At 42.0% G+C, this 16406-nt stretch overlaps 1 protein-coding gene across 2 annotated transcripts in view; it reads left to right on the top strand.

The window, feature by feature from the left end:
* Positions 1-16125, top strand: part of DCUN1D2 (defective in cullin neddylation 1 domain containing 2) — a 51392-nt gene extending 35267 nt beyond the window's left edge. For both annotated transcript variants that reach the window (XM_040336260.1, XM_040336261.1), the window contains exons 2-7: positions 385-601; positions 4678-4846; positions 9824-9954; positions 11139-11221; positions 13645-13741; positions 15577-16125. In XM_040336260.1, the coding sequence (XP_040192194.1) occupies positions 385-601; positions 4678-4846; positions 9824-9954; positions 11139-11221; positions 13645-13741; positions 15577-15656 (777 nt within the window). In that variant the 3' untranslated portion in view covers positions 15657-16125. The remainder of the gene's footprint in view (positions 1-384; positions 602-4677; positions 4847-9823; positions 9955-11138; positions 11222-13644; positions 13742-15576) is intronic.
* Positions 16126-16406: the final 281 nt, after the last annotated feature.

The raw sequence follows: 16406 nt of genomic DNA, 5'->3' as shown, positions 1-16406 counted from the left end.
TGCCAGAAACATTCGGCATAGATGGGAGTTTTTTTTTTAATATGCTCATGTGCACAAGGCCTAATGCCCCCAACAATAGCGTGAGGTTACTTGAAACATCATTTGTTGAATAGTGGCAGTGAGTGTTGTGCTTTGCTGTGTAACGATGCCTTTCCATGTACTATAATGCTTTACTGGTTTTGATAGACGTATATAGATGCTGTCATTTTGAGTTTGCAGATAAGGCATTTTTAAGCTCAGAAGAACAAAGCTTTGTCACTTTTATGCTGATATGACACATAATACTGAAATGAAGCATGTTCACAACAAGAGAACTAAATCTTTGTAATGAATAAATGAAATCTAAGTACGAGATACTCAAACAACTTCTTTTGCATCCCAAAGCATAAACTTAAATCGTCTCAGAAGGACAAGGTGCGCCAGTTTATGGCATTTACCCAAGCTGGGGAAAGGACTGCAATATACTGTTTAACACAGAATGACTGGAAACTAGAACTGGCAACAGACAACTACTTCCAGAACACATCCTTGTACTGCAAAGAGTCAATGAAAAGTACAGTAGACAAAAAGAAACTAGAACAATTGTATAACCGATACAAAGGTAAGGAATTCCATTGAACTGTATCAGCTGCACTCAGGGCTCCTATTCATGTGCCTGCATTGGATGTAAGATAGAAAGGCCTCATTTATATTCATCATCTGATTCTTCAAATGTCTTTATTGTAGGTGTATGTTTAAGGATTGTGCAGGTCTGTATGTTTGCCTATTATAGCAATAAATGACAAAGCAAATATCTATATTTACACTATGGGGTGTACTGATTAAAAAAAAAAAATCCACAGGAAATATTAATCCTGCAAAACTTGCATGCATTTGTTCTATATAAATGTCAGAAAAGTCAATTTTTAGGTTATTTTTTAAGCTAGATGTTCTTCACTCAGGAAAATACTGCATTATGGCCATTAGATGGAGCTGATGATCATAGGAAATAAATACTTATTTACTATGGTCTCTTGTTCCATCTAGTGGCCATAATGTCAATATTTTTCTGATTCACGCTATTCCTATGAACAAAGAACATCTAACCCGGAGAGAAATTTGCCATCCATCCATGCATGTACATGCAGTTTCACTTTTTTATTATTTTTTTATTTACAACCCTGTTTTTGTAACCCTGTCTTTGAGGGTTCTTATTTATCCAGGTCTTGGGATACCTGGTAGAAGTCTGTCACATTCAACTGGACTTAAAATTAACCGTAACGTTAAAGATATTTTGTAGCATATCCAAGCCACTTCTTCAGTTCCAATGAGTGTCAAGAAGATACCCCAGCATTTTTATTCACTACAGAAAACCTTAAAGTGATTGTAAATAACAAACATGTTATACTTACCTGCTCTGTGCAGTCGATTTGCACAGAGCAAATCCAAATCTGCAGCCCGGATCCTCCTTTTCTCTGGTCCCTCTTTGGCTCTCCTGGCACCTCCCTCCTGTCGAGTGCCCCCACAGCAAGCAGTTTGCTATGGGGGCACTTGAGTTGAGTCACAGCTCCCTGTGTTCATTTAAACATGGAGACATGGTTCGGCCCCGCCCCCTCTTTCTTCTGATTGGCTAACTGACTTTGGTTGGCAGCAGCGGGAGCCGATGGCACCACTGCTGTGTGTCAGGTAATCAGGAGGGAAATTCCCAGATGGCCGAGTCACTTGTGAACATCGCTAGACAGAGATGGGGCTCAGGTAAGTATTAGGGGGTGCCGGGGCGGCTGCTGCTGCTGCAAACAGAAGTTTTTTTGTTATCTTAATGTGGTTGTAAACCCACATTTGTAAGTTTTAATAAGTCTATTAAAAACTAGGTAGTCTATAGGTAATGGAAATATCTCCTAAACGTGCGCAATAGGAGATATTTCCTGTACACTGCGCAGATGATGTCATCGGCACATGCGCTGTGAAGAAACGGATCTCCATGCCGTTTCTTCACTCATATGTGCCGTAACTGATGGCTCCCACGTACATGTGCGGGAGTGACGGCCAGTCACAGAGCCGGAGTCCGCGGCCCTGGAAGGAAGAGAGCAGGTAAGTGGCACATAATGGGCTAGTATGTGATTACTTTTCAGGGTTTGCAGGGGAACAAAGAGGAACTAAAACCCATCGGGGTTTACTTCCTCTTTATTCGCATAGAATGCATTAAAAATGCATTACAACTCCTTTAAGCCAGCCATAGACGGATCAAATCTTGGCCATTCCAGCTAAGATTCGATCCATCTATGGGCAGGCTGGTTGTACCCACGTTTATCAATCGATCAGCTTGGATATATACAGCCTGTTGGATTATTTACATGCGATTTCTGCTAGTAATCACTGTGTTCTGCCGGCCAGGAAGGCTCCTTATGCTCCCCGTTGACAGAACGCAGTAGCACTGTGGAAGTAATTTCTTCATCAGCACTGACTGTTGGTGGGGGAATCAAGTGATTTTTGAAATCGCATAATTTTTGGGCTGCTTAAATCCAACCACCATGGAATGTGTAGATGTTGATTGTCCATAAAACATGGACATCTTTAAAGTGGAGCTCCACCCAAAAGGGAAAGTTACACTTCAAGGCCTTCTCCCCAACCCCCCCTCTTCCCTAAATGGCATTTTTTTTTTCTGGGGCAGAGCGGGTACCTGATTTTGACAGATACCAGCTACCATTTCCACTTGGAGTGACTATAAGTTCTCCTCTTCCCATCCCTCCCTGCAGTCATCTGACATGTCGCAGGTCCCAGAAGACTGCGGGACCATTCACAATGCGCAGCGAGGCAGGCACCCGGTTGTGAAGCTGCAAGCTGTCACAGCCGAGTGCCCACAGTTAGGATGCCGTCGCTTTGGACAGAAGATGGAGAGAAGGGGCGGCTCGGGTAAGTACATTGTTGGATCCTGGCACAGGTGAGTGTCTGTTTTTTAAAAGTCAGCAGCTACAATATTGTACATGTGCCACTATTCAACCCCATGAAAGATGTACTAGCTGCAAACTTCTCCAAACACGCAGAAAGCTGCTTCTTTTTTATTTTTTTAACAGGGCACGGACCTAAAGCGATAGAATCCATCCGCTGAAAAATCTCAGCGGATCGGTTTCAGCGGATAGATTCTATGGTGTGTACATTCCTGCGGATATTTATCCGCGGAAATTTCCCGATTCCAGCAGATAAAAATTTGTAGACATGTCTACAAATCTATCCGCTTGAATCGATCCCAACGGATTGATCCGCTGGTCTGTACAGACTCACCGGATCAATCCGTCCGAAGGGATCCCCCGCATGCGTCGTAATGATTCGACGCATGCGTGGAATTCCTTATATGACAGCGTCGCGCTCGTCGCCGCGTCATCATCGTGGCGACGGCGCGACACGTCATCGCGAGGGGATTTCGGCGCGGATTTCGATCCTATGGTGAGTACACTCCATCGGATCCAAATCCGCTGAAATCCTCGAGAGGATTTATCCGCGGAAACGGTCCGCTGGACCGTATCCGCGGATAAATCCTCTCGTGTGTACTAGGCCTAAATGTAGCTTTACCGAGAATCGTTTTTTAGTTACCTTGACATTTCACTGCCTCTATGTATTTGCCATGTGTCACTGACCACATTTTCTCTTTGCATGTTGTTATTAAAGTACTGTATTTATTGGCGTATAACACTCACTTTTTTACCCTGAAAATAGAGGGTAAACTGTGCCTGCGTGTTATACGCAGGGGGCTATGGAAAGTTTTTTTCCCTGAAACTTCCCTCTTAAAGTTAGGGTGCGTGTTATACGCCGATAAATACGGTAAGTATGTTTGCTTGTTACCAAATCAAATGTGCATGTTTTACTTGTACATTAAGAAAGATATGTGAAGTTACGTCCCTGACTTCCTGAAGCTGTTTTGTACCTGTGATCACTGGTCATTAGATCTGTAAAATAGATCAATAAAATCTATTGTGAAATCTATCCTATTGCTGAAATTTCAGTGTTGGATGGAAACTAGTGGGTTGGATTACCTAAACTCAGTATCGGACAAGTGCATATTAGTGGAGGTTGAAGAGTCTAAAATGCCTTTATAAGATATTCTGGTGTTCCACTTAAAAAAAAACGTAAAATGTACAGGTTTACCTGTTTGTAATTCTGTTCAGATAATCTTATGATTTACACTTTGCATACCCAGCAAGTTTTAGTTTCCTGTTACCGTGGATTACACAGTATTTTAATAGTGTTCTCCGCTTTAGGCCCCCCATTCAAATTTTTTTATTTTTGGTGCAATTAATCAAATTCAACATTGCACATAACGGGCATGAATACAAAATACATGTGTGTGTTTAAATGCATTTTATTGCAGGAGGTGATCTCTTTCCCCTTGAAAACAAACACAATACTGCATGACGAATGCGCCTGAAATAACCATAAAAATACATGCATTTAGTGGCGCAAAATCTTAGCGTGATGTGGTAGCAATATAGATTAGGCGCTAGTTAGATGTCCAACATTTTCTTACTGTTTGTGCATATTACAAAAGGAAATCCCAGGATAACCATTGGTTAGGAAAGGGTTACGCAGGTTTACATAACCCAAGTATTATATAATCTGGGAATTGGCTGTGTTGGTTGTCAGAAAATACAATGTGCTCTGTAAAATAATATGCTTTCTTTTTTTGTCTTTAAAAAATTGCAGATCCACAAGATGAAAATAAAATAGGAATTGATGGAATCCAGTTATTCTGCGATGATTTACATTTGGATCCAGCCAGTACCAGTGTATTAGTCATTGCATGGAAGTTCCGAGCAGCTACACAATGTGAATTTAGTAAAAAGGAGTTTATTGATGGCATGACAGAGCTTGGGTATGTATGCCCATAGTCCACCCAACAACAACCATAGTTTTGAGATTGCCTTGTATTGCAGCATTTAAAGTGTCGGCACAAATAAGCATATTGTATTACTTGTCATTATAATAGTTAAGAATACTGTAGGGAAATATTCACTATATATAATTTCAGAAATGGTTAAAGAGGTTGTAAAGGCTCAAGGTTTTTTACATTCATGTATTCTATGTATGAAGGTAAAAAACGTTTTCGTTGCGATCTATCGATGTGCACGAGAGCCTCGGCTCTTCGGGGACTCTCCCTCCTCAATGGCTGAGACGGCAGTGGGGGTCTTTGGCTCCCACTGCTGTCAATCACAGCCAGTGAGCCAATGAGGGGAGAGAGGGAGCGGGGCCGAGCCATGGCTCTGTGTGAATGGACACGCAGTGCAGCAGCCTGGAACCAAGCCTGCTTGGACGCCACCATTGCAAGCTGCTTGCTGTGGGAACAGGAGTACCGACGGGGTACCTGAGAAAAGGAGGATCTTTGATGGGTGTCCTGTTCCCACTTCTGGGAGCCACAGCCATAGATATTGATGTGACCGCTCGGCTCCCTCCTCTTCCCCCTGTCACTGGGCCAGTAGGAGAGAGGAGCCGAGCCAAGTGCATGAGCAGTGGGGTTCCCAGCGTGAAGCCGTAAGGCTACACTGCTGGGTTCCCTTACCCACAATGGCGGCGGCATGCACCTGACAGCTGATGGAAACATCAGCTGCGGTGTCGACATCGCTGGACTCCAGGACAGGTAAGTGTCCTATTATTAAAAGCCAGCAGCTTAATAATTATAAGTATTTGTAGCTGCTTGCTTTTCATTTTTGCATTGGTGGGCGGACCTCCGCTTTAATAAATATCTAAACCCAAGAAGAAACCTTTTATATAGAACAGTTTACCAGTCCCTAGATGTGTTGGCTGTAGTTAGCTTTTTTTTTTTAAGTTTTACAAATTGCAAAGCCCTTTTCCATTATTTTGAACCTGGCTACTTCCATTAACAAACTAGAGTAACAAATGCTCACTTACGGTTCTGTATTTATGAAGCGCTGTTGTCACCCTAGAACAGGACTACAGACTGCCTCCCATTGTAGCCAATGAGCAGGTGTTCTCCTACAACCATGGGTTGCAGGGAAATCCCTCCTGCCAAACTATTGTGTTCTCCCGGCGGGGGGGAAACCGTGATTTTTGCTAGTGGCTATGACAGCAGCTAGCGATAATCGCATTTACAATTTGACAGGCCTGGTTGTATCCAAGTTGAGTTAGCTTGGAACACTGCTAACACAGTCAGAAGAGGCAAAGATGACGGGAAGTTATCAGTTCACATGATTTCTGCCAAGATCAAAATAATTTTCTTGCACTTATAAAACGTATATAGGAAAACACTTTCAATGGTATTTTTAACAGACTAAAACAGTTGACAACACAGCGAAATACATAGACTACATACACATGTAATTCTGTCCAGTAGTGTGTGTAGTTAATACACTTTTGCCAGACCTCTCAGCCAAGAGAGACACCACATTCTTTGTTAGGACCTAAGTTTAGATTGGATTAAAAACATAAAAATCAACACAAGGGACATAACACACTTGGCATGATGTGTCCATTGTGCTGATTCTTCTCTTATGAGAAATCTTCTTCCATCCTACCCCTACCCTCGCCGTTGTAACCTTCCAGTGCGGTGGGGGTTAATACAGGTAAAGGGCTGTCAGGAGTTCTCATCAAGAGCCTATGTCTGCCCTCTCCTGCCAGATCCGCCATTCAGCTCCTATGAATGACACATAATTTGTTAGGGTAGGACGAAGCAAGATTTCTTCTAAAAGAAGAATAATCAGCAAATGGGACATATCGTAGTAACTGTACGTTAAATCCCTTGTGCTGAATTTTCTGTTTGTTTATTTTTGCTAAATTTAGGCTGGCCATACACGGTTCGAACCTCGGCCGGTTCAGCAGGATTCACTAGCGATTATCGGTAGCTGCTAGCGATAATCACTGTCCTGTCCGCCAAGAGAAGACAATTGCGGCTTCCCCTGTCAGCACTGTCTGTGTTGATAGGGGAATCCTGCCAATTTCATTCCTGCAACCATTTTCACAGTGTATGGCCAGCCTAATGCCGCGTACACACGGTCGTTTTATGTGATGAAAAAAAATGACGTTTTTAAAAACGTCACTTTAATTGACTGTGTGTGGGGGAAAACGTCGTTTTATGTCTTCTAAAAAACGACCAAAAAAAATTGAAGCATGCTTCAATTTTATGTGTCGTTTTTCAAAACGTCAACTTTTACTTCACAGAAATTGACCGTGTGTAGCAAAAACGTCGTTTAAAACAACGTTTTTTCATCCGCGCATGCCCAGAAGCTACTTATGAAGCGAGCTTCAATGGAAAAACGTGGTGAACATAACCTCGCTTTGCTAGAACATTGTGAGAAAAACGATGGTGTGTAGGCAACTTCGTCTTTGAAAATTGAAGTTTCAAAAACGTAGTTTTTTACTTCACAGAAAATGTCGTTTTTTTTCATCACATAAAGTGATGGTGTGTATGCGGCATTAGGCTTTATAGAATTCAGTCATGTCACCTCTCTGCTCACAGCCTGCTGATTGGATAGTGAAGGTGCTTTGAAAACTGTTCTTTCCTCGTAGCCTTGTGTTATCTTTGAGCACATGTGCACGCAGCAGAGCCTGGTTAGCTGCTGTAATTCCCCTCCCTCTTCCAGACAGTTGTGGAAGGGGTGACCGATGCGTAGCTAGTGGTATGGAAAAATACATTTCTTTTTGAATATCACACAACAGCATTAAATGCTGTTTATGTATGCTTGGAGTTCAGCTTTAACTTTCACCTAGCAGTTTTCAGATAATTATATTCCTGAACTGAAAAATTATTTTAACACCTTTTGAAGATTTATATATTTAACTTAAAGAATAATACCAGGTATTATTATTTGAATAGTTGAACCAATGTAACTATGAATATACCATACCTGTGCGATCCCTAAAAGATGGAAATCATTATAGTAGACACCACCACTCCAGTGATCGCCACTTAATTTCGGGTTCTGTGCTGAGTGGCTGCCCTGCTACATTGTGAACACAGGAGGTCGCCACTCAACACAGGTGCCATTCAGAGAAGGCTTTGCATTTTTTCTAATCGGGCAAGGTGGGCAGGCAGGGCGGTGACATCACACTCTCCACCTCATCCAAATAGAGAATTTTTTGCATCTGGGGTGCACTAAAGTACCGATACTTATTTTTGCTACTCACCGATACCTACCGCAACTGTTTTGTTGTTACATTTTAGCTGTTAGCAGTGGTACAAAGCATTAAAAAGTTATTTACAAATAATTGTTATTTTATTTTTTAATTTTGCACTTTTTTTCAATGTAAAGTGTGTAAATATTTGTTAACCACTCCCCCCCCCCCCGGAGGATTTGGCTGCCCAATGACGGGGCCACTTTTTGCAGTTCGGCACTGAGTCGCTTAAACTGAGAATCGCGCGGTCGTGTGACGTGGCTCCCAAACAACATTGACGTCCTTTTTTTCCCACAAATGGAGCTTTCTTTTGGTGGTATTTGATCACCTCTGAGATTTTTTTTTTTTTTTTTGCAAAAAAAGAGCGATAATTAAAAAAAAAATGCAATATTTTTTACTTTTTGTTATAATAAATATCCCCCAAAAATATATAAAAAAAAGCAATTTTTTTTTCAGTTTAGGCCAATATATATTCTTCTACATATTTTTGGTAAGAAACAATGTAATAAGCGTTTATTGATTGCGCAAAAGTTATAGCGTCTATAAAATAGGGGATAGTTTTATGGCATTTTTATTAATATTTTTTTTTTACTAGTAATGGCGGCGATCTGCGATTTTTATCATGACTGCGACATTATGGCGGACACATCGTTCACTTTTGACATTATTTTGGGACATTGTCATTTATACAGCGATCAGTGCTATAAAAATGCGCTGATTACTGTGTAAATGACACTGTCAGAAAATGGGTTAACCACTAGGGGGCAAGGAAGGGGTTAAATGTGTCCTAGGGAGTGATTCGAACTGTGTGGGGGCTGGGCTACTAGTGACACGACATTGATCACTGCTCCCGATGACAAGGAGCAGTAGATCAGTGTCCTGTCACACGGCAGAACAGGGAAATGCCTTGTTTACACAGGCATCCCCCTGTTCTGCTGCTCCGGGACACCAACAGACATCAAGTCCGTGGGTCCCGCGGTCACGGAGCTTGCGGCAGAGGCGCTCCTGCACATACAGGTACGTCACTTTTGCGCAGCTGTGCCATTCTGCCGACATCAAAGTTTGTGCGGCGGTCGGCAGTGAACAGAAAATAAATCCGCAGGAAAAGCAGAAATAAATGCAGGAGGAGGATAAGGAGCTGATTAGAGAAATTAAGGGTTAATCAGGGAAACATTTAATAGTTTATCACTTTGATCTGTAGATGAATAAACAGCAGTTGAGCAATTTAAAGCGGGGGTTCACCCTAAAAAAAAAAAAATGTTCTACCATGCCATCCAGCATACTAACACGAGCTACAGTATGCCTTTATTTTATTTTTTTGCGCCGTACTCACAGTTTAATCCCTTAGTTAAGTTTCCGACTCCCCGCGGGAGTAGGCGTTCCTATGCAGAGGGGAACATGATTGACGGCCGGCTATGGCGCGTCACGCTTCCCGAAAATAGCCAAAATAGGACTTGGCTCTTCACGGCGCCTGTGCTGTCAGCTCCTAGTCTGTGCGCAGGCGCCGTGAATCGCGGAGTCCTACTCCGGCTATTTTAGAAGTGCATGCTCTAAGGTCAGCTTACAGTTGGATTGCATGAATGATCAGGCAGCTTGCATAGCTATAGAAATGCTGGAATACACTTATTGACTTTGCATTTCATTAGTGGCATGTATACTGTTATTTAATCTAGTGCATATTTCTTTTTATATCAAATATTTATTTTTACATTTATATTTCCAGGTGTGACAGCACAGAAAAACTGAGGGCTCAGTTACCCCGACTTGAACAAGAGCTGAAAGATGCACTTAAATTTAAAGACTTTTATCAGTTTACATTTAATTTTGCAAAAAATCCTGGACAAAAGGGGTTAGGTAGGTATGGGTTTATTTATTACCCTCGGGTTAGCACTTATCTATGCCTCAAAGGCAAATTACTCCCTTCCCCATGTGAGTTGTGAGGGTCATGCTGTTATATGGGGGCCCTAGAAACACCTGGCAGATGCTGGGATCTGCATTGCAGGAAAGGGGGCTTAACCATTTCCCACTCTATCCAAAACCCCATTCACTTTAATAGCCCCATTCACTTTAATAGCCCCAATGCAAATGTATAACTAAATGATTCCTGACATAGGGCCAGATTCCCAAAGAGTTACGCCGGCGTATCAGCAGATACGCCGGCGTAACTCCGAATCTAAGCCCGTCGTATGTTTAAGTGTATTCTCAAACTGAGATACACTTAAACATGCCTAAGATACGACGGCCTGCGCCGTCGTATCTTAGGGTGCAATATTTACGCTGGCCGCTAGGTGGCGCTTCCATTGCGGTCGGCGTAGAATATGCAAATGAGTCGTTACGCCGATTCACGAACGTACGCTTGCCCGTCGCAGTAAATTTACGCCGTTTCCGTAAGATATACGCGGCGTAAAGATAAACATGCCCCCTAGGTGGCGTATCCAATGTTAAGTATGACCGTCGTTCCCGCGTAGAAATTTGAAAATTTTACGTCGTTTGCGTAAGTCGTCCGTGAATGGGGCTGGACGCCATTTACGTTCACGTCGAAACCAATGATGTCCTTGCGACGTCATTTAGCGCAATGCACGTTGAAAATTTTTAGGGACGGTGCATGCGCAGTACGTTCGGCGCGGGAACGCACCTAATTTAAATGATCCACGCCCCCTACCCGGATCATTTGAATTAGGCGGGCTTGCGCCGGAGGATTTACGTTACGCCGCCTCAACTTTACAGGCAAGTGCTTTGTGAATCAAGCACTTGCCCGTAAAACTTGCGGCAGCGTAACATAAATGAGATACGTTACGCCACCGCAAAGATCTACCAGAATCTGGCCCATAGTTCCTACTTGATGAATAAAGTGATGTCTGACACACAGCAGGTAACAGCAGCCTCTGGTTTTATAACATGAGCTTTGTATTTCTATATTCCGATGGACCAGGACACTAGAGAGAATAGCGAACAATAAATGGCGATATAAGATAGATGCCCGCCTGGTATATTAATATTATATTTTAATATATATTATTTTATTTGTTACTTTTTAGATTTGGATATGGCAATTGCATACTGGAATTTAGTATTGTCTGGAAAATTCAAATTTTTAGATCTGTGGAATACGTTTTTGGTGGTAAGTGTTTTATCTGCGTAGCAGGTGCAAACCTCAGAATATATATATATATCTTTTATGTTTTTTATTTATTTTACAAAAACACTGCTATATACAGTATAGTGTACATTCATGTGAATTATTTTGCTTTGTGGTTTCAGCTGCTGCCTAATATTTGTTAATCAAATGAGATGAAATCTGCTTGCAGGCTGGTATCTGACACAACATTATGAAACATCAGAACCAAGACAGTCTTCATCCTTGTCTTCTTTTAACCTCTTAACCACACCTCCGGAATGTTTTACCCCCTTCATGACCAGGGCATTTTTTGCTATTTAGCACTGAGCTACTTTAGCTGGCATGGTACACTGTACACAAATTACATTTTTATCATTTTTTTTCACACAAATACGTTTCTTTTGGTGATGATCACCACTGGCGTTTTTATTTTTTTGCTATTAAAATGAAAAAAGACCCAAAATTTTAAGAAGAAAAATAAAGGTTTTTCCTAGTTTCTGTTATCAAATTTTGCAAATAAATAGTCGTTCTTCAACAATTTAGGCCAAACTGTAGCCTGCTACATTTCTTTGGTAAAAATAGTTAAGTTTTATTTTTTTTATAATCACTGTTATAAGCAATCGTTTTCGCTGTCATGCATGGCTTTCATTCGTGACAGCTTGCTTACCATTGTGATCTGTGATTGGCTACAGCTAATTACATGGTTCTGGGTGCTGTGCTTGGCCCAGGTACCATGTGATAGCTGTGGGCCAATTGCAGCATTACAATAGTAGGCAATTCATGACTGTTTTGCTTATCATGTGATCGCTGTGACCAATCCTACCAAGCACCATCCAACGTGATCCACCGGTACACCGGACACAGCGGCCATGGGATCGTGCCAGTACTACGCTGCGCCTGTAGCTGCTGCCCGCTTGCAGTAAAAGTACTGTGGGCCGGAGGAAAATAGTTAAGATAATGATCTGGGGAGAAAAAAATGCCACTACTTTGTTGTTGATGACACATACTGTATTCATTAGTACAGCATTAACAAATGCCTCTTTATGTTAGTTCCAACAAACAGATGAATTTTTTTTTAATGGAAGGAGCTTTTCGTAACCATAAACTTACAGGGAGAAAGGAGAGGGACATTGCAGGCTGTGAGTTTGCCAAATGTGTGATATGTCTTTTAACCACATAAAGTGATTCTAAACCTTAATTTATTTTATTTTTTTAAATAACAAACATATCATACTTGCCTCCACTGTGCAGTTAGTTTTGCACAGTGTGGCCCGATCATTGTCTTCTGGGGTCCCTAGGCGGCGCTCGCGGCTCCTCCTCACATCGGTAAACCCCCTGGGAGAAGCACTCTCCCGGGGGGGTTACCTTGTGGGCGCGCATTTGCGTCCATAGACACAGAATGCCGGACTCGGCCCGGCACTCGTGTCATTATATTTGATTGAGAGCAGCGGGAGCCAATGGCCAATCAAGAGCCAAGAACCCTGGGCAGAGAGGAAGAGCGCGTCTCCGCCAAGGGAACAAAGGGCTCAGGTGAGTAAAACGGGGGGCCTGGGGGGCTGGTCAGTGTCAGAATTTTTTTCACCTTAATGCATTAGGTGAAAAAAACATGAGGGTTTACAACCTTTTTAAGGACTGGGCCTATTTTTCAGACTTGGTGTTTACAAGTTAAAATCATTTTCTTTTTGCTTGAAAATTACCTAGAACCCCCAAACATTATATATTTTTTTCAGCCACCCTAGAGAATAAAATGGTGGTTGTTGCAATACTTTGTCACACTGTATTTGCACAGCGGTCTTACAAGCACAGTTTTTAAATTAAAGTTAGCCCAATTTTTTTATATTGTGAAAGATAATGTTACGCCGAGTAGTATGATACCCGACATCGCGGCGATACCTTCTTTCTTGATCACTGAGATAGCCTATCGGGAGATCAGCACACCAACAAGAATAAGCGGAAAAGAGGCTTGGACAAAGAAAACGTGGTTAATCCCTATTGGACTCTCTGACTCCCTGTAAAACTCTCTTCTTTTTTGCCCCGCCATCAAGGAATTTGATGTTTAACGTTAGGTACTCTATCTACATTATGCCATGTTTAGTGTCATACAGCAGGAACTATTGTTGGCTTAGCTGTCACAAGAATCATTTTACATGGCACTCATTTATATTGTGCATTTACTGACAATAAATGTAGAATTCCCATACCTGCATATTTATGGTGTATATTTGTCATACTAAGTATATCTTTCAGTTGCTTTTGCTTCTGGACAATTGGAAGAAATATAATTTTGGTTCAGTTTTTGGTTTTCTGCCCTGTGAATAGTTGCGATAAGGTTTCCTGTTTATAGCATTACTGAATGAATTTCCAGCTGGTTGGCTTCTATGAAATATATGGTAGAGTGAACATTTACTTGTATTTATTTGGTTCAGGAACATCATAAAAGATCAATCCCAAAGGATACCTGGAACCTCCTGTTGGATTTTGGAAATATGATCGCAGATGACATGTCCAACTATGATGAAGAAGGTATAGCCTTTGTAACTGTTGTAATGACATTCATTCCCATCTAGTTAGATTGTTTTTTATGGATGCTTCTAAAATGGTTCCTATAATTCTGATCCTGTGGCTTTAATTTTTTTACTAGCCCGGTACAACTATGCAGTTCAAGAGTTCTGAATTCACTCACTGCATACTTCTGACTCTCTAATAATATACTGGGGACTCAAATGGCGCCCCATGGGGATAAAACACCTGAAACATGTTTTCCATGGCGGGGCTCTGCTCTCATTTAGTGCGCTTCAATCTAGATATGCGCTCTCGCTGTCAGGGCCCAGGGAGATGGGACGGAGTGGGTTCAGTCCCCCACCCCGGTTTTCCGTATACTACAGGGAACATCCGACACTAAGGGTGGTCATCTCCCATTGCTATAACATGCTGTTGGCGTCATTTCTGGAGGGGCACCCTGTGAGGGTGGTGGATCAGTGGGAGGCAGATGTAGGACCCATTGCAGGGGAACTCTGGGAGGAGGCGCTACAGGCAGTTAATCTATGTTCGCTTAATGTGTCACAAAAAGTCTCTCAATTGTTTATTTTACTGAGAGTACATTTTACCCGGTGAAACTCTTCAGGATGGGCAGGGCACCCGACCCACATGTTCGCACAGTCCATGTGCAGAGCCCGCCAGGAAGTCGGCACGGCACTGCGCTAATCACAGGCAGTGAGACATTTCCCGATCTCTGCAGCCGAGCATCGGGAATATGTCTCCCTGCCCGCTCATTTCTAGTCATCTGCAGCGGGTGTCAGTGCAAAGTTAACAACACCCCAAACACAGTGCGTTTGCTTGCATCAGATCACACGGTACAAATGTACCATGTGATCCAGCTGCAGTGTGTTTCCAAAAGTAGTGCATACACTACTTTTGGTGTGATGCAGTGCGAATTCAGCCCATTCAAAATGTATAGGCTGAAACCGCATTGTACAGAACTGCATGTGAATCGCACAGGAAAATGCAGCGCAAACCTGTGTAATTCATATGCAGTTCTTATGCCACGTACACTTTATCGGAATTTCCGACAAGAAAAGTTATTCGGACCATGTGTAGGCCCCACTGGACTTTTTCTGTCGCAATTTCCGACTGCAAAAATGTGAGAGCTGGTTCTCGCATTTTCCGACGGGAAAAGTTCTTGTCGGAAATTCCGATTGTCTGTATGCAATTCCGACGCACAAAAACACTTCCATGCGCTGAATCAATTCGACACATGTTCGGAATCATTGAACTTCATTTTTCTCGGCTCGTTGTAGTGTTGTACGTCACCGCGTTCTTGACGGTCGGAATGTCATACATTTGTGTGACCGTGTGTATGCAACACAAGTTTGAGCAAAAAATTCTGTCTGAAAAATATCCACGGTTTTCTTGTCGGAATTTCCGATCGCGTGAATGGGCCCTTAAAGTCCAACTGTGAGGTTGTAGATATGTGGGCTTCCATTGCTGAATGGTCTTTGAAAAGTATTTGCATTGAAATGGTTCCAGGACCATTATCCTAACCTGGGTTCACTACTTATTGTGCCACTGACCTAAAACAAGCACGCAGCACTAGCTGATGCAGAACTACAAGTCCCATGAGGCATTGCAAGCCACTGACAGTTACAATCATGACTCCCAAAGGCATGATGGGACTTGTAGTTTCGCAACAGCTGGAGAGCCACAGGTTGAGCACCTATGGTTTAATGACTCCCTAAATTCTGTAACCAGGGTTAAGATTGACAACCCTGGAGCCTTCACATTTAAAAGCATGTCTTTGTTAGAATATGCAGCAGTATTTTGTGCTGTGAATAATTTAGTTGTGTTATTTTGTCTTCTAGGGGCATGGCCTGTTCTTATAGATGATTTCGTGGAGTATGCAAGACCATTAGTGACGAGCGAAAAACGCAAAGCTCTTTAACTATGAACTTTTGCAAAGGACTAGTGAAGCTTTTGCCATTTCATTTAGATAATGAAGACTGTTTTTCGCCAACAACTGAGAGTGTGCGTGCAGCAGTCACCTGGACACAAGGACATGGAAAATGCCACTGTCTGATTTCTGCCTTAGAACATTTTATGGTGGACGGCTTTTGGCAAGATGAGAAGATCCCACAGTGGGAGTACGGGCTGTTTGTAGGATGCTGGCTTCATATCTTATATTGGTTGTATCCTATAGGATGTAGAGATTGCATGATTTTATACATTGGAGTCGTTTCAATAGAGGCCATTTTATTAAAACAAATTCTAAGAAAAAAAAAAAAAAATGAAAGAGCATGCCATTCAGTTTACAAGCCAGAATAAACACCAGCAGTTACTGAACAGCTGTATTATATTGTATCTATATAAAAAGCAGTATTTGTGTTGTAAATTAAATCTCTAATGGAATCTTACATGCCATGTTGCATTTTTGTTGCTGTATATTCAATATTATAATCATTTTTAGCTGCAAGTTTAAAAACGGTACATTGCTCTGTAGGGTTGCCATATATCTGTGTCTAAAATAAGGAGAGTCTCCGATTACATTATATTGATATGATTTTAAGCCATAAATAGGTCAAGGCACACACAGCTGGTGCTCAGTAAACACAATTCAACCCAAGAATTTAGTCTATGCCAGCCTTTCTCTACCTTTTCAACACAGAGGAACCCTTGAAATAATGTTCCAATCTCC

The sequence above is a fragment of the Rana temporaria genome, chromosome 2, assembly GCF_905171775.1.
Source record: "Rana temporaria chromosome 2, aRanTem1.1, whole genome shotgun sequence".
Taxonomy (NCBI): Eukaryota; Metazoa; Chordata; class Amphibia; order Anura; family Ranidae; genus Rana; species Rana temporaria.
This window is presented reverse-complemented; position numbering and strand designations above follow the sequence as displayed.